The 26445-nt window shown below is 48.6% G+C and overlaps 1 protein-coding gene across 3 annotated transcripts; it reads right to left on the reverse strand.

The window, feature by feature from the left end:
- Window positions 1–1509: 1509 nt before the first annotated feature.
- On the reverse strand, window positions 1510–26419 carry LOC120542755 (hepatitis A virus cellular receptor 1 homolog). 3 transcript variants are annotated; one of them, XM_039775394.1, is made up of 7 exons: window positions 26275–26419; window positions 22023–22358; window positions 18766–18849; window positions 11399–11484; window positions 8837–8945; window positions 6058–6094; window positions 1510–4187 (listed from the first exon to the last, which is right to left on the reverse strand). In XM_039775394.1, the coding sequence occupies exons 1-7, from the start codon at window positions 26330–26332 to the stop codon at window positions 4094–4096; spliced, it is 804 nt and encodes a 267-aa protein (XP_039631328.1). In that variant the 5' UTR covers window positions 26333–26419; the 3' UTR covers window positions 1510–4093. The 3 variants fall into 3 exon arrangements, with proteins under 3 accessions (XP_039631328.1, XP_039631329.1, XP_039631330.1); XM_039775395.1 differs by lacking the exon at window positions 26275–26419 and adding an exon at window positions 25750–26223; XM_039775396.1 differs by lacking the exon at window positions 26275–26419 and adding an exon at window positions 25351–25739.
- Between the last annotated feature and the right edge of the window lie 26 nt (window positions 26420–26445).

The raw sequence follows: 26445 nt of genomic DNA on the forward strand, positions 1-26445 counted from the left end.
CACCGTCAAGTTGAAAGAATCTTCTTTGTCGATGCCTTTGAAGGGCCCCACGCCGTCTCGTCCACAGCAGGACGTGTCCCATGATGCCCCTGGCTGCTCCCCTCTACGCGGCTTCACGTGCCGCTCTGTCTTTCTTTTGTACTGTGGTGTCCAGAACTGCACTCAGGACCCCAGAGGTGGTCTCACACGTCCTTTATTTGGTCTCAGCAGAATCTCCCCCAATGTATTCTATTCTCGCCTTTGTCTAATTTTCCTTTTGGCTTTTGTTAATAAACCCTGGCACTATTAAGATTTCTAGTCTGCTGTGTTATCGTGGGCCAGGGCTTTTATGGTTGCCCTCTCCCTTTTTTCAGTTTGGGCCTATCCTGGCTGTGAAGCCTGCTCCTCGAGTTTGGGGCCATGCAGGCTGATTGTGTTCCCAGGCCTGACGTAAGTTTTGACGTAATGAGAATATTTTGTCACTCATTTTTAATCAGATTTGTGTCGTGTTTGCTGATCTTTTGTTCTTTTTTTATCATAAGCAATCAGAATGTGTCGTTATTTTTGAGCTCAGCTCATATGTCGAGTTTTGTGTGCTGTTTCTGACACTATTCTGTATTATTTATGAGTCCTGTCATTAGGCCACGCCTCCCAGCTGCCGGGGCGTGGCCTCAGAGTTTGTGACTTTTGCTGTCATCGATGTGACGGCTCCCTTTCCAATCTGAGATCACAGACACAAAGGACTTCTTTGTTCGAGACGCTCCCGATGAAGGCTCTCCAGGTTGCTGATCGCTTTGCTTTGATCTTCGATTCACTTTTTGGTCCCGAGGACAGTCCTCTGACCATCCCGGCTACGACTAAAAGAAGGACACCTCACTAAAACTGCCGTCTCTCCAGCGCTATCAGGTTATGAGGCCTCCAAAAAGATCCATCAGTGAGGCCAAGTGGGAGACGGGCATCACCTCAGGCAGCCTGACCCCAAACTCTCCTGGCAGGCCCCTACAAACAGAGACAAGGCCCTTTTGTTATGTTCGGTCCTTTGGCCACTAGGTGGAGACAGTGAAGATGTATAAGAGAGAGTGATAAGAAACACAGAACGTTCGCAGCACTAATTGCTTTCCTGTTAAATCTTTAACTTCGGAGTCTTTTCATTTAATCCTCTGACAACTTAACACCCTCAAAGTTTAAAACGTACTCAAGTCCCACACAAAGGAAAGGAGCCACCAAATGTCTGGCACCCGTTACAAATCTTTCTAAATGAAGGAGTTTACTTCCAAAGATCACAAAGAGCAAAAATGATAAAAGAAGACAAAGACGAGCCCACGGGGTCAATGGCTCCCTCGAGAGCAAACAAAACCAAAGGCAGGAGCCTGAAATAAATCAGAAAACGCCAAGGCATATTGAGGGAGGGGGCGGTCCTTGAGCTGTCCTGTCAGGGTGGCCCCGCCTCTCACGGCTCCACCCACAAAACACAAGGAACATGAAGAGCAAACGTCACACAATCAAAGAAAAGTCACAAAGACACACAAACGAAACACGACAGCAAATTTATTAAAAAATTAAAACAACTGAGATGTCCCATTGACTTCACTCAGGACTTGTCTGGGGGTCTCCTTGGGTGTCAGGGGATTTCCTGCTGTTCTTCCCTGCAGACCCTTTCAAACTCAGGCAGGTTGGCTGGAGACCCTCGTGGGGTGGGCTATGACTCCAGAGATGGGCCACTCAAGGACACTCACCGAGATGTCCCTGAGCCACTGCTGTGTTGTCTCCACCTTGTGACCCTTTGGCCCAGTCGGGGGTCCAGAGAGCTTTTCTTAAGGGACGTCCCCATGCTTTGCTCCATTCAGCTCAGCCCAGACTGGTGTCCCAGTTCCAGTCCCTGCACAGGTGACAAGTGATGCTTGGGTTCCTACAGCCTTGATGCCCATCTTGGTTCCATCAGACCAGACATCTTGTTTCTCGGGGTCTGAGTCTCCTGCAGGTGCCCGCCCTACAAAGCCCAGATCAGCGTTGATGGCCATTCTTCTGGAAGTTTCTCCCATCTCCACCAAGGTCCTCTGGAGCTCCACTAGAGTGGCCATCAGGCTCTTGGTCACCTCTCTTACTGTGTCACTTCTCTTATGATTGGACTGGGTGCCCCACTCTAGGGACAGTTGTGTTTATTCCAATGGTCTTCCATGTGGGGGTCACTGAGGCCCCTGTGCTCTTCCCCAGATTTTGATCTCCACGTCATCCTGTCTGCTTGGTTTGCTCTCACCTGGTGGACCTTCTGGACACACTCCGGTCAACTGAACTGACCACAGGTGGGCTCCAAACATCTCAGTAACGTCAAGAGAGTGGGGACCACCTGAGCCAAGTAAGGGGCCTGAGTGTATTTGTAATAAGTCCTAACCTCTCGTTGTCACTTTGTCACTCTGGAGTGTTGTGTGATGGGAAAAAAAAAATGAACTTGAATGACTTCAGCACAAGGCTGCAGCAGAACAGAATGTGACCAAAGTGAGGTGGGGTGGGGGGGTGAAGACTTTGTCAAGGCGCTATAAACCGGGAAACAGGAACGTAACCCCAGAAACACGAGGGCCCCGTGCTGAGCAGTCGTCACAACTTCAGGGGACTCGCATCTCAGCTCAATGGAACGTGAAAGTGCAGAAGTCACGGAAAACCGTGGAGAACTTGAGAGGACAACGTGAAAGACCAAGAAAAGGAAAGGCTTAAAAACGTCACCTGTGCGGACCCCATAAATAATCAAGAGACGTCCAGAAGCAACACATGTTATAGTCGGGGGCTCTCAGATTGAGACCCCCCATACTCAGGTGTTTGAGGGACCTGAAAATGGTGGCTCGCTGATGTCCTCATCAGGCCTTGTGACGTAACTCAGAATTCGAGTGAAAGCCCCCTTTAGACACACAGACAACACCAGGCTGGAGCACAAGAATCAAATGACAGTGTGGTGACGTTTGTGACACACCAGGAGCACTTTGGGCTTTCTGATGATGTCACAATTTAAGGAGTCCAAGGAGGTGAAGAGAGAGAAGTGCAGCTCAGATTAGAGAAGCTGGAGGGCCCGGTGGTCTGTGGATGAAGCCGAAGCCTTGACCACCTTTAAGGAGGATCTGGATGAGACACGGGGACATCTTAGCTAAACAAGCGAGTGAGTGACCCGTGCAGCTGGACGTCCCCTGTCACCAGTCAAATGTCTTATGACGGCTTTAAGGAGGACAAACTGCAGACGGTGGGCTCACAAGGTCGTCAGACCCCTTCACTTTCTGCACACTCGTCTCATTTTAATACATTTCTGCCATTTTTGTCCATTGATGTCCCCTAAATTACCCATAATGACAAAGTGACAAAATGCTCTCTGAAAGGTTTGTCAAATAATAATTCATTGAGTTATTCAGCCCCTGTATCTGTGGTGGTCCACATTGTGCTCACGTCCATTGTGTTTTCTTTTATTGTCCTAGTCAGGTGACCTCGATTGGAATCCACCTTTAGAAAGGCACACCAGGGCCTGTGGACAGAAGGTCCCACACTTCACAAAATCCAAGCCATGGAGTCCAAGGTACTCCCTGTAGATGAGCACCTTGATCTCACTGTGGTGAGGCAGAGGTCAGGGCAAGAAGGTCAAACCATCTCTAAAGCTCTGTGGGCCCCAGAACTGGGAAACAGAAGACGTTCGGGACCACCTAGAGTTAACTGTGTGACCTTAACGGGTAAGGGAGGCGACCAAAGACCCAGTGGTCACTCAAAGAGAACTTCACAAGTCCTCTGATGAAATGGAAGGACGGCCACCTCAGCGGCACTTTGCCAATCAGGTGTTTGTGGCCCGATGGAAGTCTTTCTTCAGCAAGAAGCCATACGGTGGCATGAGAAGAAACCTCCTCTGGTCTGATGAGACCCAAATGGGCAGACCCTCAAACTCTGTGTCTGTCGGGCACCTAAGAAAACTCCTGTGGTCGCTGGACTGGGGCTGATTGTGCCCATCGCTCCTCCAAACAGAAGTCATTCACACACATGAGACGACGAACAGTAACGTTTGTGTTAATTCAAGTCTGGCTGAGACCGCCGCGGCCCCCCGACTGACCGCTCTGAATGTGCGAGAGGGGCTCCGCCGAGGCCGCTAGTCCAAGTTGTAGATGTTCTCTTGTGCCTGTCGTCCAGCGTTTATCTCATAAATGATGTGCTGGGGTACGGCGGCCGAGGTGGGCGTCACACTGGAAACAAACAAACAAACAAACAAACAAACAAACAAACAAACAAATAAATAAAGAGTTCAAATGTTAACTTTTTAAAAGCACCAGCGCCCACCCAGATCAGTTTTGGTGAACTTCAAGTCCCCCATCTTCTCATATGCCACACATTTATTTTATTATGTTTTGCTTCTTCATTTCAAAATGTGTGTTAACTGTTAACTCTAAACTGTACCCGGGTACCCAACGATACACTGGTGTCCCCGAGCTGCCCTTGTGCCAATGTTGTCCCCTCTTTAAAAATAACAGAAATTGATAAAGTTGGTTTAGAAATGCCATGTTATGTTAGGTTTCAGTTAAAAATAAAATCATGAAAAGGTGGTCTTTGAACCAGCCAGAGACCCCCCAGACACCAGCAGTCCTCAGTTTACCTTGATGTTAGCCAACGTTCTTACAAACGAGCCCACCAACGTGACTCTGTGCAGAACAGGGGACTCGGTCTCGGCTGCCATCTCCAAGAAGGTTCCAGAAAGACCTTTTAGTTCTCGACGTCTGCCACGGGCTGCAGAAGGTGACGGATTTGAGAAATTCCAGTGGGCTCCTGATTTGAAAAGGACATCTGCTTAGGGGGCTCACCTCAGGTCTGCCTGACCTGTCGCCATCCTGATAAGCCGCCTTTCTGCTGCCTCCCCGTGTCAGAAGCACCCAAAGGTCCACCTGCAGATGCAAAGGCCCCCTCGCTTTGTGGTCCAGCAGTGGAGATACAAGGAACCAGTGAAGGAGCGTTAAAGGACTGGGACGTGTAGGAGTGACGACACGCACACACACACCCCCCAAAAAAAGGACTGAGCCAAAAGTGTATCGGGACCATCCATTATCCAATCCGCTGTATCCTAACTACAGGGTCACAGGGGTCTGCTGGAGCCAATCCCAGCCAACACAGGGCACAAGGCAGGAAACAAACCCCGGGCAGGGTGCCAGCCCACGCAAGGCACACACACACACTGGGGACAATTTAGGATCGCCAATCCACCTAACCTGCATGTCTTTGGACTGTGGGAGGACACGGGGAGAACATGCAAACTCCACACAGGGAGGACCCAGGAAGTGAACCCAGACGGGTCTCCTAATTGCGAGGCAGCAGCGCTACCTACTGTGCCACCGTGCCACCCTTGTATCAGGACCACCATTTAACATATTAAGCTTTAAGGGGGACTTGAATGTGGGCGTCACTTTCTGCAGGAGGGCTTCTTGTCACAATGTGTACATCGGGGGGCTCACACTGGGGTGGCTGCAGGTTTTCCTTTCAGTTATTCTGTGCACTTGACCCGTCATCAGAGTGTGCCCGTCACCAACTGACCCAGGGCGGGTCGGCCTGTTCAACAAACCCAATCATTTGATGAAGGGGGTGCCCTCCTCAGCTCCATGAAATATTCAAGCTGCCACAAGAAGGGAGGGTCACTTAGGAGCCCCGCGGTGACAGCAGACATCAACTTGTAAATGGCAGGCGAGTGGGCAGCGGAGTGGCTGTCCCTTTCTCTCCTGTGCGTTCATCCATTATGAAGAAAGAGCTGATAGGGAAGATGAGTTCAGGGTAGAGAGGAGTCAATTCACTCCGCTTTTATGACTTTGTTAGAAAAGGAAAGCTGAGCTCGTAGGAATTACAGGAGAACATCGGGAGACGAGCCGATGATTCCGATGGTGTGAAATGATATTTGAACTGACTTCACCTTAATGAAGTGGTTTGAATGAAACTCGCTGCCACCGCAGCCTTAAAGGGACGGAGTTTTGAGATTAGCTGATGGAAGACTCGACTCCCCAAACCACCCCATTATGCCATCGACCCCTGGAAACCTTTTTTGGGAATATTTTCCATTTTGTTTTCTCTGCTTACCTTCCAGCGTGCTGCCACACTTTCTCAAGGAGATTACCTGTGAAGAAAAACAGCAAATACTCGCATGAGCAGGTAAAGTGCCTTCCAGGACTGCCCACACCATTAGAAAGGAGAGAAGTCCTCACTGGCATAAGAAAGAGGTAGGCAGGGGCTGGCAGGACACTTAGAAAAAATATCATCACTTAAGGTCCTTCAGAAGACTGTGAGTGCCAGGAGTGCCAATCCTTCTAAAAGGACTCATAGGGGGAAGATGGCAGCACAACACCTCAGAACTGGTGGCTGGCACCAGCAAATGAAAGAATCAGCCTTTGAAAGACTGCGCTAGGCTTTGGATTGTAGTTCACTCAGGGACCACCAGAGGTCATTATGGACTAATAGCTGAGAAGTCCTCACTGGCATAAGAAGATGAAAAAGGTAGGGGAGGTAAGGTGGGCGGAGTTTTGTGAGGTGTTGGCAGGTGGGCAAACCATCACACCAGCCTGGCCACAAGGGGCAGCAGGGTTTGCTCTTTTGGTCTGTTTCGTTAATATTTGATGTCCTTTTTTATTACTTTTATTATATTATATTTATATTTTATGTCCTTTTATTTGTGATCGTCCCCACCTTGGTGCCATAGGAGGATCCTCAAAGAACCACACCACGGGAAAGAAACTTTATTTAGACCTGCATGAGGTTCGACAAATAGCCATGAGCAGGTGATAAGGGGCCTGCTTAAGACCCCAATGGAGTCGGGATTATTAAAGGTGCCTCGCTGCATTCAGCCACACAGGCTCAGTTCAGTGCTGGTATCCTGCCTACTACACCTTCAACATTTCCGTTTTGTGCACAGAACTCCGCAAACCCCAAAGGACCGACTCCACATGCAAAGAATTCTTCCCAGAATGAACTCTTTCTTTGGCAAGCAACCACACGAGGAAGCAGACAACCCATTAAAGAGCCACTCAACAGCAAGGACTTTAAGAGACTTTTAAGAGTGTAAGGTGGTTCTACTCTGGGAAGGGGCTTGTGTCAGATTTCTTCATCTCTTCAGTGCCAAGCAGCACTTCTTGAATTTGAAACACACTGGAGTGGAGCTCACGGGGTCCTCCAGCGCTCGCGTCATGTTCGCTTATTTCAGAATTCAAGACATGCCGGGGATGAAGTCGACTTGAACTCTCGTCACCATCTCAGCCATCCGCACGCGACATTAAAGCTGTGAACGGCGTACCCTGGACCCGTTACTGGGTTAGGTGGACCCGACAGGGCGTTTTACTCACCGACTAAATCCACAAGATAAAGAAGACAGTAAATGTTCAAGCGGTGTGTGCGGAGGTCCCTTGGCTTTATTCATATTTATATCTGACCCATCCAAGAAATTTATTTTCCGTTTACATCTGACAACATCCGAAGTGCCCTCCGGTCGTAAGAAATGATTGTGTTGTCTTCGGCGGAGCCGCGTAACGAGTCTGCCGCACTGCAGGAGTCCTGAGACGGGAGGCCGCCGGGTTTCTCTAGTGGGACAGACGCGACACGAACGGACAGACGGAGCTGGAGGCCCTGAGCGCTTTGGCACATGCGCACTAGGAGTGGAGCCGTCCAGTCAGTCGGGCTCATTGGCGGGACCCGAGAATCCTGGCGCTTGAGTGTAAGAAACACTGGCCCGGAACTGCTGTGCGAAATGAAGACTTTAATTCACGAAAATCCGAATGTATCATTAGGGGTCTGCAGTGTTTGTGGCACTTGATGGCACTTGAAGGTTTCACGCCCGCACCACCGACGATTCACCAATCAAAACACAGTCCTCGCTAGAGCCCGCCCCTCTACTTCGATGATTGAAAGTGACAGTTCTCCTGCCGTTGCTTATTTCATATCGCGCGTGGTGTCCCTGAAATGAGTACGTGAATGAAATAAAAACCGAAACACTGTAAATGTTACACCTGTATGATTTATACTTACAGTTTAGGTTGTTTACATTTTTTATTGCCAAATTTCTACTACTTTTATTTATTTGCATATTTATCTATTTATGTCATTAATTCTGTCCTCCCTAAAGAGTAAAATGCGAATTAAAAACTAGGAACTGAGTGCCACCATTTACTTCATTAATCTTTTAAAACGCACGTATTAAAGTCACAGAATATGTGTGCGGTGAGACCACCCTACGGGGGCGCCCCACCAAAAGGCCAACTCCGGGAGTAGTTGAGGTTACCTGACTGTATCTATTGAAGAAGAAACGCCCGAACTTTTAAGCCATCTTTAGAAAGTCGCCTTCGTGTTCCCGACAGAGGGACAGTGGGGTCAGCCATTGAAAAGTTCATTCCGCCAGCTCCATGCCATGTTTAAGGTACAAACGACAAAGCAGACGAAGATATCTTCATGTCACCCTGCTCTAAAACTTTCAAAAGAAGAAGCCGCCCTGCAACGTCCAGCCATCGCCTGATTATTCAAGAGCCGCGCAGCGTTACTGCAATTGGCTTCAAATGGCGACGCGCAGGCGCAGTCAGTGGCAGTTCGTGCACTTGAACCTCCGTAGTGAAGGCGCCACGCAGTCGGTGGTCTGCGGTCCTCAGGCCAAAACCTGACGGAGGGCTGTGACTCCGCTACAACTTAAACGTGTCAGAATAACTTGAATTGTATAATTTGAATTATATTGCATTTTCACTGAAAGTAAAGCAAGAAAAATAACAGATGTGAACGGCGCTATATTGAAAAAAGCATCTATAAGAAATAGAAAGAAAGAAAGAAAGAAAGCTGTCCCAGTCGGCGCCCAGCCAGAGCCCGAGCACCAGCGGCTACTCACACTTGAAGATGAGCGCCGCCAGCGAGCTGAGGACGGTCAGGACGGAGGCGGTCACGCAGGCCACCAGCATGGCGATGTTCGAGTGCTGGCCTTTCACTGTGCTTTCCTCCTGCAGAGAATCAGAAGACAAGTGATGAGTGTGAAGCTAAAAGGAGCCGCGCCGTAAAGCTCCGATGACAACCGAGAAATAGAAATAATTATATTAAGAAAAGTCGAAACACTGCATTAAACTATAAGCGCGAACACGAATGCGATGATGTGAATGGCGCTATAAAACAAATCATGGTACACTGATGATATACAGACGTGAAAGGCACTATATAATGTGACATAAAGAGTGTATGGATGCATATAAAGAGGCGAAAGGCGCTATAAAAAAGGTAATGCTGTATAAAAGTGGCGCTGAACAGCATCATGGTGTATAATCTCCATACAGATGTGAATGGCGCTATACAGCAGATAGTGATGTATAATCCATAAATATACATGAATGGCGCTATATAATACAGGGGTGAATGCTACTCCGTAGAAAACTACATATCAGTCATATAGAGATTGTAATGGAAATATAGAAGAGATGATGAGGCATACAAAGGTGAATTGTGCCATTTCAAAGATATCACTGTACAAATTGATATACTGACATGAAAGGCGCTATATAGCAGAAAATGGCATATAAACTACATCCAGAGGCTTTACAGAAGATACCAGTGCATGAACGATCTACAGAGGTGAATGACGTTATATCTCTTATAATGGTGTATAATCCATATCTACTGTACATGAATGGCGCTATATAGCAGATAACGTAACGGACGATGTGTTTACACAACACCCAGATGTGAATGGCGAACAGGCCCACCTGTCCACAGTGTCCCTCAGAGGTGGCCATTGATTTTGAGCTGTGATGTCCGTCACCCACTAATCCAATGAGGACTTCATGTGGTTTTGTGCCTGATTGGTTAATTTTGTTCCTGCTCTTTCACAGCCATTGTATTATTTACAAGACATTAAAGTTCTTTGCCTTCCCAGCTGGCATCCCTTCCAGTGAGTGGCCTCATTTTATGACAGTGGTCTGTCACGTTGAGGTATGGGGACCCAGAGCAGATCTTTGGGCCACCTGCTGAGCCGCTGCCATCGCGTTTGCCTGCGGTGCCCCACAGTGGCTTGGAAGACCAGGCGGGTGACATGAATGTGTAGAGTGAGGATGGTCACCTAAAGGGACATCATATATGCTCCACACAGATAGTGCCAGGCTGGGGATTTGATCCCTGAATGCTGGAGCTGTGAGTGTCACCCTCTAAAACTAAAGGCTCGACCTCCATTAGCAATGATGAAACAAAATGGAAGCTTTCTTCTAAAGTGCCAGCCTATTCATACTGTAAGTAATGTGGCACAACAGCTGGCATGCTGGACTGTGGTGATGTGTTGTCACTTTAGTCCCTTCTTCTGTGTCACCTAACAAAGGTCACATGGACAAACTGAAGGCATTGTATCTGTGAAGCCCCCTGGGGTGATGATTTTTGAAAGTCACTATACGAGACATGCCCCATTTTGAGCCTTGGCACACCTGTGACCTTGCCAGTGTCTCACCCTAACCCTGAACTTGCCATTTTTAAGCTGCTATGGGTGAATAAACCACTAGCTAAGTAAAACATCAGGAGCTGATCATCTGGAAAGCTGCTGGCAGGGGAGAGGTGGCACAAGGACAGAAGCGATGTCACAAAGGGGCATGGGAGGAAAATGAAAATGGAAAACTGCTGTAGGTAGGCAGGGGCTGCCAGGGCACTTAGAAAAAAGGCCATCACTTAAGGTCCTTCAGATGACTGTAAGTGCCAGGAGAGCCAATCCTTCTAAAAGGACTCATTGTGGGCATGAATGACTGACCTGATGACAGCACAACACCTCGGAGCTGGCAGCTGGCACCAGCAAATGAAAGAATCAGCCTTGAGGATCGGAGCCTTTGAAAGACTGCGCTGGGCTTTGGGTTGTAGTTCACTCAGGGACCACCAGAGGTCATTATGGACCAATAACTGAGAGGACCTCACTGGCATAAGAAGATGAAAAAGGTAGGGGAGGTAAGGTGGGCGGAGTTTTGTGAGGTGTTGGCAGGTGGGCAGACCACCACACCAGCCTGGCCACAAGGGGCAGCAGGGTTTGCTCTTTTGGTCTGTTCCTTTAATATTTGATGTTCTCCCTATGATCGTCACATCCATGGTGTATTTTCGTTGTTTGACTTAATCCGATTGTTTCTGGCACATTCTTTTGGGTTTGAGTGACCTCTAGTGGTCATCATGATGACAGAGCAGTAAATGACAAGTTGTGTGCTGATATCTGATGTTGTGTGTCACGGCTGAGCGATGCCACCCTGACCCCCTGCTGGCAGATTAGAGAACTGCTAATTCTGTGTCCTTGCTTGTGTGTCGGTGCCAGTTGGACTTCCTTGTCCAAAGTGAACAATCGATTTTTGTCACCAAAGCTGCTATGTGCCCTGGAGTGAAGGGGGGTGTCCTTGGCACAGCCCTGGTGAAGTGAGGGGGCACAATTAAACAAATCACTCACGATATCTGAAGGTCGAGACAGGGTGGCATTCGACTCTGGTGGTCTTGCACCTGATACACTGGGGGTGTCGTCCTCAATCCAGTTACCTGCAAAGAGAAGTGAGTGAGATGCATGAGTGGGAGGCACAGAGGGCATCATGTCAGGGTGGTTCCTGAGGCTCATCTGACCCGGGTGGAACTGATTAGAAGCCGTCCCACCTGCAGAGGGTCTGTTTTCAGGGACCTTTGTCAAGGGGCACGGGTTCAAATCAAGAACACAAACCCACCATCAAGTGGGCCTCTGGTGACCTGAACTTTGCTTTGGGCATCTGCCAGCTTGGCATCACATTTGGGCAGCCTGGTCAGAAAGGTCAGTTTGGGCCATGCCCCCCTGAGTCCTGGTGCAGCAGAAGGTCCTTGGATATCCTACTGGTCACCCAAAGACTGAAAGGTCAGGCTGTCCACTGTCATGTAGAGAAATGAAAGGTCCAAGGAACAAACTGGTGGTCAGCACTGGGATGATCTCCTCTATGGCAGGATGCCTTCGTCCAACTCAATACTTTGTGCCAATCTGGGATTCTGTCCAGCCTGGCTTGTGACATTTAGAAATGGGACCCTCCAGATGGCCCTGCGGTGGGCTGGCGCCTTGCCCGAGATTTGTTCCTGCCTTGCACCCTGTGCTGGCTGGGATTGGCTCCAGCAGACCCCTGTGACCCTGTGTTAGGATATAGCGGGTTGGACAATGACTGACTGACCCTCCAGATGACTTGAACCCGAGTCCATCTGTTCTAAAATGCCATTCAGACTCAGAGAGCACCAGATGACATCAGAAGCGAGAAGCTGACAGCAGCAAACTAAAAAGAAAGGGCCGCCTGTGACAGAGGGGTTTAAGTGACTCACCAAACCAAAAGGAAAACCACAACAGTGCTGCTCTATCAGGAGGGCGGATGTGCCCCCTCGAGACTCGGCTTTTTGAGAAATGACAGCTGAAAGAGACCCTCGCAGAGAGGAGCGGACCACTTTTAATTGCCACGTAAGACTGAAACTTCTCTTGAGCAGTTTTGAACGTTTCATTGAGGACAACAGCAGGGGGCGCTAGGGAGTCCAATACACTACTGAGCTCGTCAGCACCCCCCAAAGCTCCTGAAACTCTGTCACTGGGACCACCATGAGTGGAACAACCCACCCTGTCACCATGTAAACAGAAAAGGACTGAAAGTCACAAGAATGGAGAAATTTAAAATCCAAAATCCACTCATCCTTCCATCTTGCACATCTGCTTTATGTTGAGTGGGGTCACTGGAGCCTCTCCGGCCAGCATGGGGCACAAGGCAGGAGCAAACCCTGGGTGGGATGGCACTGCATCGTAGTGAGACACACACAACACACACACACACAATGGGCCCAACTTAGCATCACCACTCCACCTAACCTGCATGAGGGTAGAGTTTCTCGGTACTGTGAAAAAGTATTTGCCCCCTTCTGATCTCCTCTGTTCTTGTGTATTTGTCGCAAAGAAAGGCTTCAGATATCAAGTCAAAATGGACTTTAGATAAAGGGAACCTGAGTGAACACAGAACACCATTTCTGAATTTTTACTTAAGATATCCAACAGCTGTGAAAAGGTAATCGTCCCCTCAGTTCCTCCCTCGAACAGCTGACAAGGCGGATTGCTCATCTGACTCCGTGGACTGGGCACAGTTACTCCTTTCTCAATCTTCCCATCTATTGACCCTCACCATGGGAGTGAAGTTGTCACCATAAGAACATCAGGCCTCCATCAAAGGAAACCACAGAAGAGAAGAGAAACTTAACAGTCATAGAAAGGATGACACAGTCAGTCTATGGCACCACTAGGAGATCCATTAATCCCCAGTGGAGAACATTCAGAACAGGTCAACACACCAAAATGACCCAAAGGGTACAATGACGTCAAATTCAAGAAGACACAGAGGATCCCAAAGGAACATCCAAAAATCCACAAGCCTGTTTGGCCTCAGCTAAAGTCAGAGTTCAGGACTCCATGATAAGAAAGAGAGCAAGAAGAAGTGGGAGAGGAGGAAAGCAGAAACCTCTGGCATCCAAGAGGAGCATCAGTGCAAAGAAACACCCAAGCCGTTCGGAACAAAGATGGACGGGTCAAGAGTTAAAGTCTGTGGGTGACACAGGGCCCACAATGTCTGGCAATGGACCTGCAATGATGGTACAATGCAGTGGGCACACCACTATTATGAAGGAGCTATGAACTGTCCACTTGACCAGGATATCCTTGTTACGTTTCAGGTGGGGTTTATTTGAATTTTAGGTTTTATTGCTGGTTTTGTTCATTTGGAGTTACGACGTTTCACGTCTTTACATTACAGTATGTGTGCTGGTTTCCTATTTAATGTTGTTGTCGTGTTTATTGTGGGTGGTGCCCTAGGGGGCGGGGCCACTCTGAAGTCACCACTCCTGAGCCCGCCCTCAGGCTATTTAAAACCTCTTAACGCGCACACGTGCCGGTCCCGGGACATAACAGCGTTTTAAAAACGTTACAGTAATGTGTGCATGCCCATCTGCCATGCATCTCGACACCCCACCCATCAAATGAAACTTCAAAGTCTCGTCTTTCCGATGATGTAAACCATTTTGACACACAACAACCACAGCACTGACACTAAAGCCTTTTTTACAGAGAAGTACATACTTTTAAGAGTTGACTGTCCCTACCTTTGAAGACCCCTGCAAGTCAAACATCAATATTTCCGAGCAGTATTGATCCCATTGTGTCCGTAAGGCTCCAGCGAATATAATCCAGTAAAACGATTAGGTCCAAAACACACAATATATTCTCAAAGGGACAAAAACTCCAGAAAACGTTTCATAACTTGAGACCACCTAAGTAATTTTTTTTCACTTATATTGCTCATATCAGACGTAATTTGTTTCTGTCGGCGATAACCATGCTACCGCATGAAACACGGAAGTGTTAGCTTCTGATCGACACCTAAGTTGGCCAATTACGACGGGTCTGGGGTTGACTGGCACCTCGTATAGCCAATGAGTGTCACAGACAGCTTGGAGGATGACGTCTGCTTCAAACTCTGGTAGAATCTACCAGTTTGATTGGACACTGTGACTGACACTCAAAACTTACAGCCAATGAGCAGCCGAGCATTTTGATATGTAACTTGCCATACTAACTTGTAAACAAAACGATCGGAGCTGCGTGAAGGTGGCATTTGTGCCAGTCTGCAGAGTTGGTGCGTGGTTGTTTATTGTGATTTCGCCAAGTTTTTTCGCATTTTAAATATGAATAAAAGTAGAAGTTTAAACGTAAATAAACGCTCGATTAAATAATAGATGCATGTACGCGTTGCGAAAGTATTCAACCGGCCCAGGAGACATCTAATGGCAGAGAGCGACATGCCACGCCCTTGTGCTTTCTGCTTGCTAGTGATTGCTGCCATCAAGTGGCACATGGAAAAACGCTGAGCTGTGTTGTAACAGTTTGTAAAAGAAATGTGTATAGTTTGTGTGCATTTTATAAAAATAAAAGTAAAAAATAAAAAATATAAATATATTTTTGGCCCATAACTTGTATTGACTATTTTACATAGAAATGTGTATTTTTATTGTTTTATTATGGAACATGAATTTCCATAACTAATAGAGTGACACTGTGTGTAGATATAGATTCCTTAAGGTGTAAGCTGTCATTAGAGCCCTCATTGATATTTGTGGGTTGAAGCATTCAAAAGTTATTACACTTTTAACATACGGTCCAAAATGTGGATAATGGTCCCTCTAAAAAGCCCCTGGACATGCCCACATAAAAACTGGTGTCAAAATGTCATTGTTACTGGTATTCTTTTCAAATTTGAAATGTGAGTAGTCAACAAGTTATTCTGTTGGTACATAGTGTGTTTCTGTCCTCACCTACCTACTGCAGCTTTATTTTCATAAAAAAACTTAGAACTTTGTGAGTTCTAATGTGCATAACTTTTGATCAGTCACACCTACAGTGATTCTGACTACTAAGGGTGAAACTAGAGAATGTTACCTTTACAAAGAGACCAGACGTGTGTTTATACTCCAGATAGTTCAATAACAGCAATGATTCTAATTTGGAGAGGTCGAATTACAGGCGATTTAGCAAAAATGACCCCGAATGATAAGGGGTAACTGGCAGAGAAGGCTGCTCAGGAGTCGGGAGTCATTCGTTCACTGTGAAGTATTGTCAGTGCTGGCAGTTCATTCTGGATTTACAGTTTGGTTTTTTATTATTATTTTTCAGCTCTGTTCCTGAATTATTCCTTTAGCTTTTCACGGCTCGTTTGCTGGGTTTTGTTTCTTTATGCAACTCCTTTGTGCCTCTTTTTGCTCTGCTGATCCTTTTTTCTGCATTTCACTATTTTTGCAAATTAACCTTCAATGTATAAAGATTCCTGTTTGCACCTTCCTATAGAAGCCACGGGTTTACGGTCACCCTCCTCTTTAGTTATATTACTGGGACGCTGAAGTTTATTTTTTAAGGCTTACGCCCCCTTTGGGCCTGAGGCAGGCTGCTGCAACTGAATTAAGCCCGTTGAGTTGAGGTGTTTCTGGCCTGGCCTGTGAAGCCCTTCATGGAGCTTTTGGAAGCCTCACACTATTTTGCCTCTCTCCTCATAACAATTCCTAAGGTGAATGTTCAGTCTGTTTGTGACATGAAACTCAAGTCTCCTTGGGTTATGCAGAAGGACGAGGAGCCAAACCACAAAAACAAGTCGGCAAATGAAAGGCTCGGAGGTTTCAGATCGGCCAGTCCGAGTCCTAAAAGGGCAGCCAACTGTCACAAACCCACCAAAGTGGAAGGAAGTGTTGCAAAGAAGAGCAGGCAATGAGAACAACTAAAATCAAAGGACAGGAAGTGCTTAGATAGATAGATAGATAGATAGATAGATAGATAGATAGATAGATAGATAGATAGATAGATAGATAGATAGATAGATATGAAAGGCACTATATAAGATAGATAGATAGATAGATAGATAGATAGATAGATAGATATGAAAGGCACTATAAGATAGATAGATAGATAGATAGATAGATAGATAGATAGATAGATAGATAGATAGAGCATCATGGGCACCGGGTCAAGCAGAAAGCCTCACTAAAGTCCATGCACTTGCCTGGGGGACACAAACAAATCTGGACAAACCCCAGTCCGCTGCAGTGCCCACCCAAACCCACACAACAGGTCAGTTTTCATAACTTCTGCGTCTTTGGTGGATGTGGTGTGAAGCAGAATAAAACCCAGAGAGAATACACAAGACTCACATGGACATGAGCTCAGGGCTCTGAAGATGCGAGGCAATGACACTAACCCCTGCACCACCTTGCCACCCGTCTCCTCTGTCACCTTTGTAAAATGATCTGCATGACAGACTGCTGTGAAAGGCGCTATAAAAAAGCTGAAATACAATCAAAGCAATAGAGGGACTGGGAGGTTCAAATGGCGCCATCACATTAAGTCGCTGGACCTGTAAACTCATATTCTGTGGGAATGCCGCTGGTGGGCATTCTTGGGCCCATTTGTTGCCATTTGCTCAAATGCCTGCAGGTCACTGAAAGGCATTGGCTCCCTTATAACACCTCTGACTTCATGGGGTCCGCATGTTATAAACACGAACAATTTGCTTATAATCACCTATAATTAGTGAACAAAAGGTCAAAATCATGATTACTGGGCATAACAGGAGGGGGTGCCCTTTATAACATTTATTATATAATATGCCAGGGAGGTCAAGACAAAGAAGGACATCTTTGAAATAAGGAAACATTGAGGAGGGATGAGCACAGGGATAACACAAGCAGCAAATGAACAAAACACAAACAGCGACACCTGATGCTGCACTGCGCCCACCTGTATGGGTACTGAGCCCGGACTGCCAGCCTGCTTACCACACACACACACACACTGCAGTCTGATTTCTTTTCTTTTTCTGCTCATTGTTTGAACCCCTGACCAGCTCCCCTTCTAACTCCAAATACAGCGAGTTGGTGGGCTCCAGAAGACTTTACACCCCACCCTGGGGTCCTTCCTACCTAATTAACTAGACTAGAGCTCCCTCCAGTGGCCAAAGGTGTCACTGCACCCCAAGGCTCCAGTGAAGCCCCCTTGTTCCCTGCTCCGGCAAACAGATGGCACTGTCACAAATGTTCCTGTCTGGGCTGCTGTGCTCATTAGTGTCCGGGGGGTCTCCTGTGACATATCCATCTATTTTATGCAGTGGGCCAGGCCTCCTTGGCACTCATGTTGTTTGCGCTCTGGCACCTACTGGCAGCACTGTTTTCCACTAATAACTTCTGGGTGTCCCTACCTTGTCCAGTGCCATCCTTTACTGCCTGCAGTCTCCCATTGAGTGGGCATACCCTCGTGCCCTTTATGTATTCAATGGGCTTGTATTCTGAAGTTTTGTTGGCTCTGTAAAGTGCCGTGTGATGGCGTGCCCCATGATGGGCGCTATATAACACACTCAATGACTGACTGACTTTGTCGTAATCTCTGATCATCAGCAGTTTGTTCAGCAGGTCTCACTTTTGGCCTCATGAATGTAATCAGCACTTAAAATCTCCACCTAAAAATGTCCTTCCAGGGTAAAATTGAACACATGGAGCCCCCAGAGCTTTGATCAGGAGGGAGGAGAGCAGAAACAACCAACAGACCACTGAGCAGACCAGTGAAGGGCCACCGCAGTGCCCCTTGTCACCGTAACCTCATCGCACTGCCATCTCAAGGCACTAAAAATAATCCTGTCCACACCTCAGGGTCACTGCCACTGTCACACACACGACTGTCTCCTTGTGGTTTGAAAGACAAGAGTGGCCCGGCAGTTATGACATCGAGCGAGCCGGGGGCCACAATGACAGCCCCACTGTGCTCAGCGCTCTCTGCATGACATTCAGAGACACCGGGGCCATAAAGAGGTCACCATTACCAGTAAGAGGTCACAAGGGCCATAAAGAGGTCACCATTACCAGTAAGAGGTCACAATCACCAGTAAGATGTCACCAGGGCCATAAAGAAGTCATCATTACCAGTAAGAGGTCACAATCACCAGTAAGAGGTCATCTGGGCCTTAAAGATGTCACCATCATCATTAAGAGGTCACCATTGCCATAATGAGGTGACCATCACCAGTAAGAGATTACAATCACCAGTGAGAGGTCACCAGGGCCACAATGAGGTGACCATCACCAGTAAGAGGTCATAATCACCAGTAAAATGTCACCAGGGCCTTAAAGATGTCACTATCATCATTAAGAGGTCACAATGGCCATAATGAGGTGACCATCACCAGTAAGAGCCCACCATGCGTTCCCGCCCTCCTCACAGGTCACAAGTAGTCGACTTGCACTACTCACTGGCTGCTGGTGGCCGGTGGGACGTCCTCTGCACCAGGGTGGCTGCGGTTCCCACACTGGGCTCTGTTGTCGTCCGAGGAAGTGCTGAGGGCAGAAAGCAGAAGACAAGAGAGCTTGTAAGACGATCAGAAGCCTTGAGATTTCATGGCAGTCACCCCAGATGTGCTCACAGGGTCTCGTTTTGGACTCGTCTCACCTTCCCCACACTTTGCTGCCTTCACGTGTTTCATAACGGAAGGTGCCAGTAGAGGCGCTATATGACATAACGAGGGAGTGACTGACTGATGGGTGGCATAGCAGCTAGCATTTCTGTTCTAGAGGTCCGGGACTGTGGATCTGAACCTCACCCCGGCCCACTCACCCCCTGTGTGGACTCAGTTGTCCCTGTCTCTGTGTGCCCCGCCATGTCCCAAAGAAGGAGTGCTGGCCTCTCCAAATGTGCCCAACAGCAGGTCAGCCACAACCCCTCGGCCCACCAATAGGCCTCAGATGGTGGGTTCACTTAACGGAGGCTGGCACTGTCCCCTACAGTCCCTCTGAAGACCATACAGACCAGCAGACTATGAGCTCTATCGAGCCACCCTGGACCCCTCACCTTCCATTGTATGAGCAGCTGGCAGCCGTTGATAATGAGCGGCCCACCACAAACTTTAGGACTGGATTGGCCTTTCAGATCATCGTAGAACTGAACAAGCAGCCATTGTCAAGAAATGGTGGGAAGCCAGTAGTGCACACTGGGGGAGGGGGGGCGGGTGGGCAGGGGTTGCTTCTGGGCATCAGAGACAAAATCCAAAGATCAAAACCCACCGTAGACCAAAACCAAACTTGTGAAGCAGGAGAATGGAATCCCATAATGAAACATAAACGGAAAAGCAGTAGGAGACGGAGACAGAGACGGAGGGGCTTCACCGCTGGGCACCAAGGAGCCCCCCCCTACCATCATGGAATTGCCTGGTCATGATCCAATTACAAGTGAGGGGTGTGGCCAAAAGCAAAGAAAGTGAAAATGTGGGTGGGGCTGAAGGCGTGGCCTGATACTGCTGAGCCACCAGCTGATTGGCCGAGAGGACATTTTCACTTTGTGCTCACCCTCTGAATTTTGTGGACGGGTTTGATTCTTAGAATAATAATGAAGGCGACTCGCAGTGTTTGATTGGCTCCATTTCTTTTTGATTTCCAATTGGAGTTCAGGCAGGTGAAGTGACTTGCTCAGGGTCACATGGTGTCCTAAGGCCTGCAATGAAAACTATGGAGGGGGGGGGCGGGGCCTAACAAGTTCTGTTGTTTTGATTGGTGAATCGTCTGAAGAGAGGACTTGGAAATCCTGCAGCTTAAAGTCATGTCTGCTGTAAACATGGCACTTGTTGGCACTTGAAGGTCGATGTCCACTCTACCGAGGATTCACCAATCAAAACACAGCACTAAGTAGAGCCCGCCCTCTCAACGTTGACGAATGAAGGTGACAGTTGTCATGTCTGCTTGCAGTGCCGCTGACCTAAATGACTTGCTCTAATTGATCTGATGCCTTCATCCATAGAGACTTACAGCACTTGACATATAGTTGGATCCATTATTTGGAGTGACCTGCTCCTGGTCACATGGTGTTAGCGGTGGGATTAGACCTCATAACCTTAGGGTCTAACACCTTGACCACCACAAAGCCACACTGCCGACTCATCACTTAGGCTTTCTTAAACCCGACTTTTACCTAATCATGATGGCGATGCTCAGATATATGGAAGGTAGTGGGTTTAGATCCCCCAGCGGGACCCCCAGAGCAAACCCCTCAGCAGCCACTATTAGCAGATGCTAAATAAAATCACAAGGTTAGAACTTCTTTTCCTATCATTGACTCCTTGAGTGACAACAGGACAGTCAATTCACCTGTGAAATAAGAAATAAGGAAACAGAAGGCCCGCCCACCGAGTGCCTTTAGTAAAAGGCGCTATACTGTATATAAATATATATGTCATCAGTTCGCACACTTCTCGATGGTCCGGTGATTTTCTATGTAATAAACTTAATAAGTTATAGCGTAACGAAAATTGCATAATTAGATCTGGACCACCCTATACATATATATATATGATAGAAAGGGGTCAGATGTCGAAATGTGACAACAGATGTCCCCTTGCACGTGTAAGTCAACATGTCGGCATGTAAAAGGACTACCCTGGGGGTTGGTGGCAGAATTGGCACTCCAGTCACCATATAAAACCATTTCATCTCAACTAGTGTGTTGCTGAGGTGTCACCCATTCCATGGCTGCACGCGGGTCCTAACCTGGGGTCCTGAGTTGGTTTGTCACGCGCTGTATCAGCGTGTGCTCCTAACCTCTTCCTCCTCCTCCTCCAGTCCAGCCAAACAACCCATAATGGAGGCACAAGGCTGACTCTTAATAGGTCGCCAGTCCACTCATGCCAGGGCAATGGGACAATGAGCTCCATGTTGTGGAAGAGACAGGAAGCCTGGATGCTATTCCACCCTCATCCTTCCTTAAATGGAACCTACTCCTCCCATGAAGCCATTTTAGTGTCATCAAGGAAATGGATAAGCTGGCATTCCGACCGAGGAAGCCTGGGCATAATGGATGATACCCATCCTAGCTGGGATGGTGAACCTTCTCTTTCTGGTCAGGGTAATGTTGTGATAGATGAATGGAAGGAGACTGCCTCAGGGGTTGGTTTGCTTCCCCAGCCTGGTGGGTGGCAGCATCTCTACGTTGGATCTCCATTGTGTTCATCTGTAGGGGTTCATGGGAGTCACCAGAGGGAGCTGTGAAGCAAAGGCTTCCACCTGACCTGGAGATTTCAGGGGGGGGGGGGGTAAGTTAGTAGGGGCAGAGGTCCATCCAGGTCTGGCATTAAAGAAGTCACTTCTCCTCACTTGGGACCAAAGAAGGGAATGGGATGGCAGAATGTGAAAGAAGGACCCTGTGTGAAGGTAGAAGAAATATTTTTTTGAGCCCAGGACTTGTATCTCTGATGTTGTTCCTGGGGTTTGGAGATTTGAGAGCCCCTCACCCCCAACTAAACATAGTGAACCAGTTATGAACCCTAACTGGAGGGTACAATTCAGTGGTGGGCAATGACCTTGGACAAGTTTAGAGGTGCCAGCATGTGGTGGGCACTTGGAGAAAACCTAGGAGGACACATGGAAAACACACACAGACAGTGCTTGGCATGGGAGTTGAACTCGAGCCCCTCCAGCTCTATGGCAGCCACCCCATCTATTTTATTGATCTGACCGTTCCTTACCTTTCAGGACATGCAGTGTGTGAAGCACCTTCAGGTCATTAAAGTAGCCCTCGATGTCCACCCTGCAGCAGTAGGAGCCAGCGTCGGTGGGTTTCACCTGTTGGATGGTGAGGGAGACGTCTCCACCCAGCATGTCGCCCTTTAGCGTGTAGCGGCTGGACCTTTTGGATGTGACACGCTGGCCGTCAGTCTGGATGACTTCGTCGTGGCACCACATGGTTCCACAGGCTTTGCCCCAGCAGACGGGCCGCAGGCCATACTTGATGGAGTAGTTGCAGGTAAAGATGGCCGTCTCCTCCTCGTGCACATTGTGGGTCTTCCCCCGTGAGATGTCACCTAGAGTGAGAAGGGAGACAAGATTAGGGAGTGCCCTGAGCCGGGAGGGTGATGGAGTGGCCTTGGAGATAAGCAGAGTGAAGCCACCATCATCTTTATATGACAGCCACATCATGACAGTGTGGTCCAGCAGCACCTGACAGGGGAGACTATTCTCAACAGCGACCCCTAGCATCCCACCAAGGACCCCATCAGGGCTGCCCTCCAGAACGACAGCTCCCCATGCAGTGCAGTGGGTGCTGCCACCCAGTGGACTGGAGGTACATTCAGCCCCGGGAGGCCACTGCTTCCCTTCCTTCTGTTGTATCTTCCCAATTAGGGAAGGGGTCACAAACCATCCTGGAATGACAAAGACCATCCAGCAATGGTCTCTGTCCATTATGGGGGCACACCGCCCACTTAACTTATCATCCATCCCAGCCAGGAAATATCAAAGTCAAGCACCTTTCAAACAAGCTCCAGCCATGATGGCGCGTGACATCTCAGTACACGTCACAAATACGGGGTGGTCCAGCATTCCTAACATGCAGGCCAGTGAGTGTCCAGTGAGACATTAAAGTCTGTGTTGGACTGGTGGGTCTATGAGGACTGTCCAATCATCCTCCTATTACAGAGAGCCAAAGCAGAGGGCAGGCCCACCTCTGGACGAGATGCCAACTCAATAATGAACAGTCTGATGAGCACAGGGCCACTGGAGAGGTGACAAGTAGCCACATGCACAAGGACACAGGAAAATGTCCATACTCTCCTCTGGAAGTGGCCAATACAAGACCTGGACCTGACTGTGGAGCTAAGCACTGCGTCACCAGGCCACCCCGAAAGGACTGGACTTGCTAAATAGTGACTGGCCCCACAGTCCCCAAAGTTACACTGGGCACTTCTGAGAGGTGGCACATATGGCGCTGCAGCTGACCCATTACTGGTCACTTAGGGTCTCCCTGTCATTCCTCTGCAGGTGACTCTAAACTACTCAAGGTCACCTGATAGGCTTGGTCACCAGCAGACAGGTGTGGGCACACTGAGCTGTGGCTGTGCTCTGACGAGGGCCACTTGGGCACTCTGAATGGGTGGCACACGGCTCCTAAACCATATTTTGTAACAGCTGGGACCCTGGTGCTTAACCTCTGCAGGTCACAATGAGTTGCGGATCACCAAACTGTGACATGTGGCCTGCCAGTAAGCCACGGCATGGACCTCATGTGCCCGGGCGCTGGGGGCACGACAAGCTATGGCTGTGCTCTACGGTGCTTCCATTTCTTTTGGTTTTCCAATGAGAGGACACAGGCAGGTCAGGTGACTTGCTGAGGCTCAGGCAGTGGTGTCAGTGGTGGGATTTGAACCCACAAGCTCAGGGTTTGAAGTCCAAAACCTTAACTCTTACACCACACTGCATGAAATAATAATAATAATAAAAGAAGAAGAAGAAGAAGAAGAATCAATGTTATTTATATAGTGCTTTTGAATTTTACTAAACGATTGTTTCGAGTTTTTTTTGTGTCCTACGGTTTGCAGAAGGGCCGACATCAGATCCTGGACCTCAGTAGTCCGATTTAAGAGCTGAGAACTCACTTTGGATGTTTGGAGTTTCAGGAAGGAAAGCCCGAGGCTCCGTTCCAGAGGTGTAGGCCTCATTTTGTGTTTCTCATTTCATTGTACGTCAAAATCCAGCAAGTCGGGGGGCTTATCCAAACTCACAGTCCTGCGGTTCAATGCAGACTTCGAGACCCTCACCTCTCTCACAAAATCACAGGCGGTCTCGGACCACCTGGAAGTGTACACTGCTGACCTTCACACCGCCACAATGACGATGTCACATGCCACTCACTTCTATTGTCAAAGTCGGCTGGCAGCCACAAACAAAATGGTGGAAAAACAAAATGGCGTCTCTTCTGTTGCATGGAGTCCTATGTGACCCTGATCTCAGGCTGTCAAACAAGAACAAACAAGAGGGAGTCACAGGTCACAAGACTAAAATGAGGGTCACAATGAGAGCCCAAGCAGCAACACATCTCGAGCTCATGGGCGGCCCTCAGCCTAACTTTGTCTTTGCTGCCACAAGGCCTTTGCGTGGAGGATTGGCGAAGGCCGCAAGCCTGTCTCAAAATGGTTGCCGAGACAGAGGGGTCTTCATCCCGGAGAAATCACGAGAGAGAGGCCAGATGGTCTAAGAGTCCAACCGCCACCATTCCTGTCACAAATCCTGAACCTATGGGTGCAGGTCACTCCCTCGGTTCATCCAATTCTGTTCTGGTGTGACTGGGCCGATGGGGCATCATGGGATAGAATGGTCAGTCATAAAGAGGCATACCAGTCCATACCAGTTATGGCTTTCCAGCAGTGAATGTCCTTCATGGAGTTAAGTCTGGCCAGATGGTGAGCTCCTCATCAGTGAAACTCGGGGTAGGAAGCTGCTTTGTCCAGCTCTGTGACTCTAACTAATTACTAATTACTAACTAACAACGACATATCGATCAAATTCTGACTTAGTTTAGTAATCGTTATGTCACTGTATTGACTTCTGTGCCCTGAGCCCTTCATGAAGAGCCACCTTACACTCCACTGCAGCTGTGCATTCAAATAACAATTAGACCCACCAAATAAACAGAGCATTAGAGTCAACGTGTCACCCAACAGCGGCCCGCTTTCAGGACATTCGGCACGTCTTTTGTGTCACCGTCACCACACAACGTTAGTCATTATTTCCACGCAATAAGAAATATCTGTGACAGACGCGCCTTCTATGGTTCTGCAGTGTCATCACATCCAAACGACTCCAAACCAGTTCTTCTGTGAAGCCCTCTGAAATCCCCCGGGGGGACACACACGTGACCAGCCTAACCTCAAGGACCTTCGATGGAAGGAAAAACGAACCATAAAATATATTGAGATGTGAATGCGGAGAGCATAAAAAGTTACTGACGTGAGCGATTTGGATGGGATGAAAACGGCTGAGGTCCTCCGGTAATGATGATGACGATGATGATGACTTTACCTCGCCTCCTGGTGACAGCTAATCCTCTGCACGATCAGAAGACGGATGATGAAGCCTCTCCACCTTTCTAAAGATAATGATGTCCACAGTCAAATGTCCCTGAGCTCAGGCTCTCCTCCCCTCCAGCTGTCTGTCCACAACGAGGAGACTCACACGACTCGCCCACCACATGGCCCCACAGTCCAGTGTGTGCCCCTATTAATTTTTCCCCCCCGTGACATCCTGTGGCAGGTCGGGGTCCACATGTGAAGCCACCTGAGCCAAGTCTGCATTCTCCAATATACTACAGTGCTCAGATGCAGGGTGGGAACCAACTCTGAATGGCCCAACACATGGCTGACACATTCACTCCATTAAAGGTCTGGGAGAAACAATGAAGAACATGCAGGACAAACCCACCCAGACATGAGGGGAACATGCAGACGGCCCTCAGAGGTCTGAACCTGGGACTGTGGAGGTGTGAGGCACTAACTGCTGCACCACCAGGCTGCCCAAGCGTGAAGGTCCTTCAGAATCAAAGTAGCCGTTCCTCACACCCTGACCATCTGTGACCGAGGTGAGCAACTCAAGAGTGTCCACGAGTTCACGAGGTCTCAACTTCTGCTGGCTGCCTTCTCACTTCCCTCTCGTCTGCTGACATCGGCGCTTTCACTTCTGTCTGGCCAGCAGCTTCGCGTCTGGACTCGAGTGCACAGCCTCGTTGGACCTCAGTGTGACTCCAAGTGAGTCACTTCACCCTCCTCTAAACTACTGGCACACTCCCAGACGGACAACAAAGAATGTCAGCCGTGCCCCAGTGGCGACTCAGCTACCCAAATCTCTCAGGCTGCCCCAAAGCACCAGGGTGCAGGGCTGAGCCTCCTTCCATGTTTGCGCCGTTGGCTTCAATAAGCAGAGAAAGAGAAAGAACCCGTGGGGACTCACCGAGGGCGAGCAGGAGCAGGAGATGGCCGACGAGTGACGGGCAGCTGCTGCGGGCCATTATGGTTCCAGGCAGGCGAGTGACAGGGGTAGGCACGCGGCTCGCACAGCTGCTGGCGAGTGGGCCGTTTCAATGGCTGCCTTGTTCCTTGGGTGGCCCTGTGACATCGCTGG

The sequence above is a fragment of the Polypterus senegalus genome, chromosome 13, assembly GCF_016835505.1.
Source record: "Polypterus senegalus isolate Bchr_013 chromosome 13, ASM1683550v1, whole genome shotgun sequence".
NCBI lineage: Eukaryota > Metazoa > Chordata > Cladistia > Polypteriformes > Polypteridae > Polypterus > Polypterus senegalus.

Coding starts and splice junctions, on each gene's coding strand:
- LOC120542755 (XM_039775394.1), bottom strand. CDS start 26,332: ATGGCCCGCAGCAGCTGCCCGTCACTCGTCGGCCATCTCCTGCTCCTG. Junction 22,359..26,274: donor CCTGCTCCTGCTCGCCCTCG/GTGAGTCCCCAC, acceptor TTCTCACTCTAG/GTGACATCTCACGGGGGAAG. Junction 4,188..6,057: donor GTGTGGCAGCACGCTGGAAG/GTAAGCAGAGAA, acceptor GTTTGTTTCCAG/TGTGACGCCCACCTCGGCCG.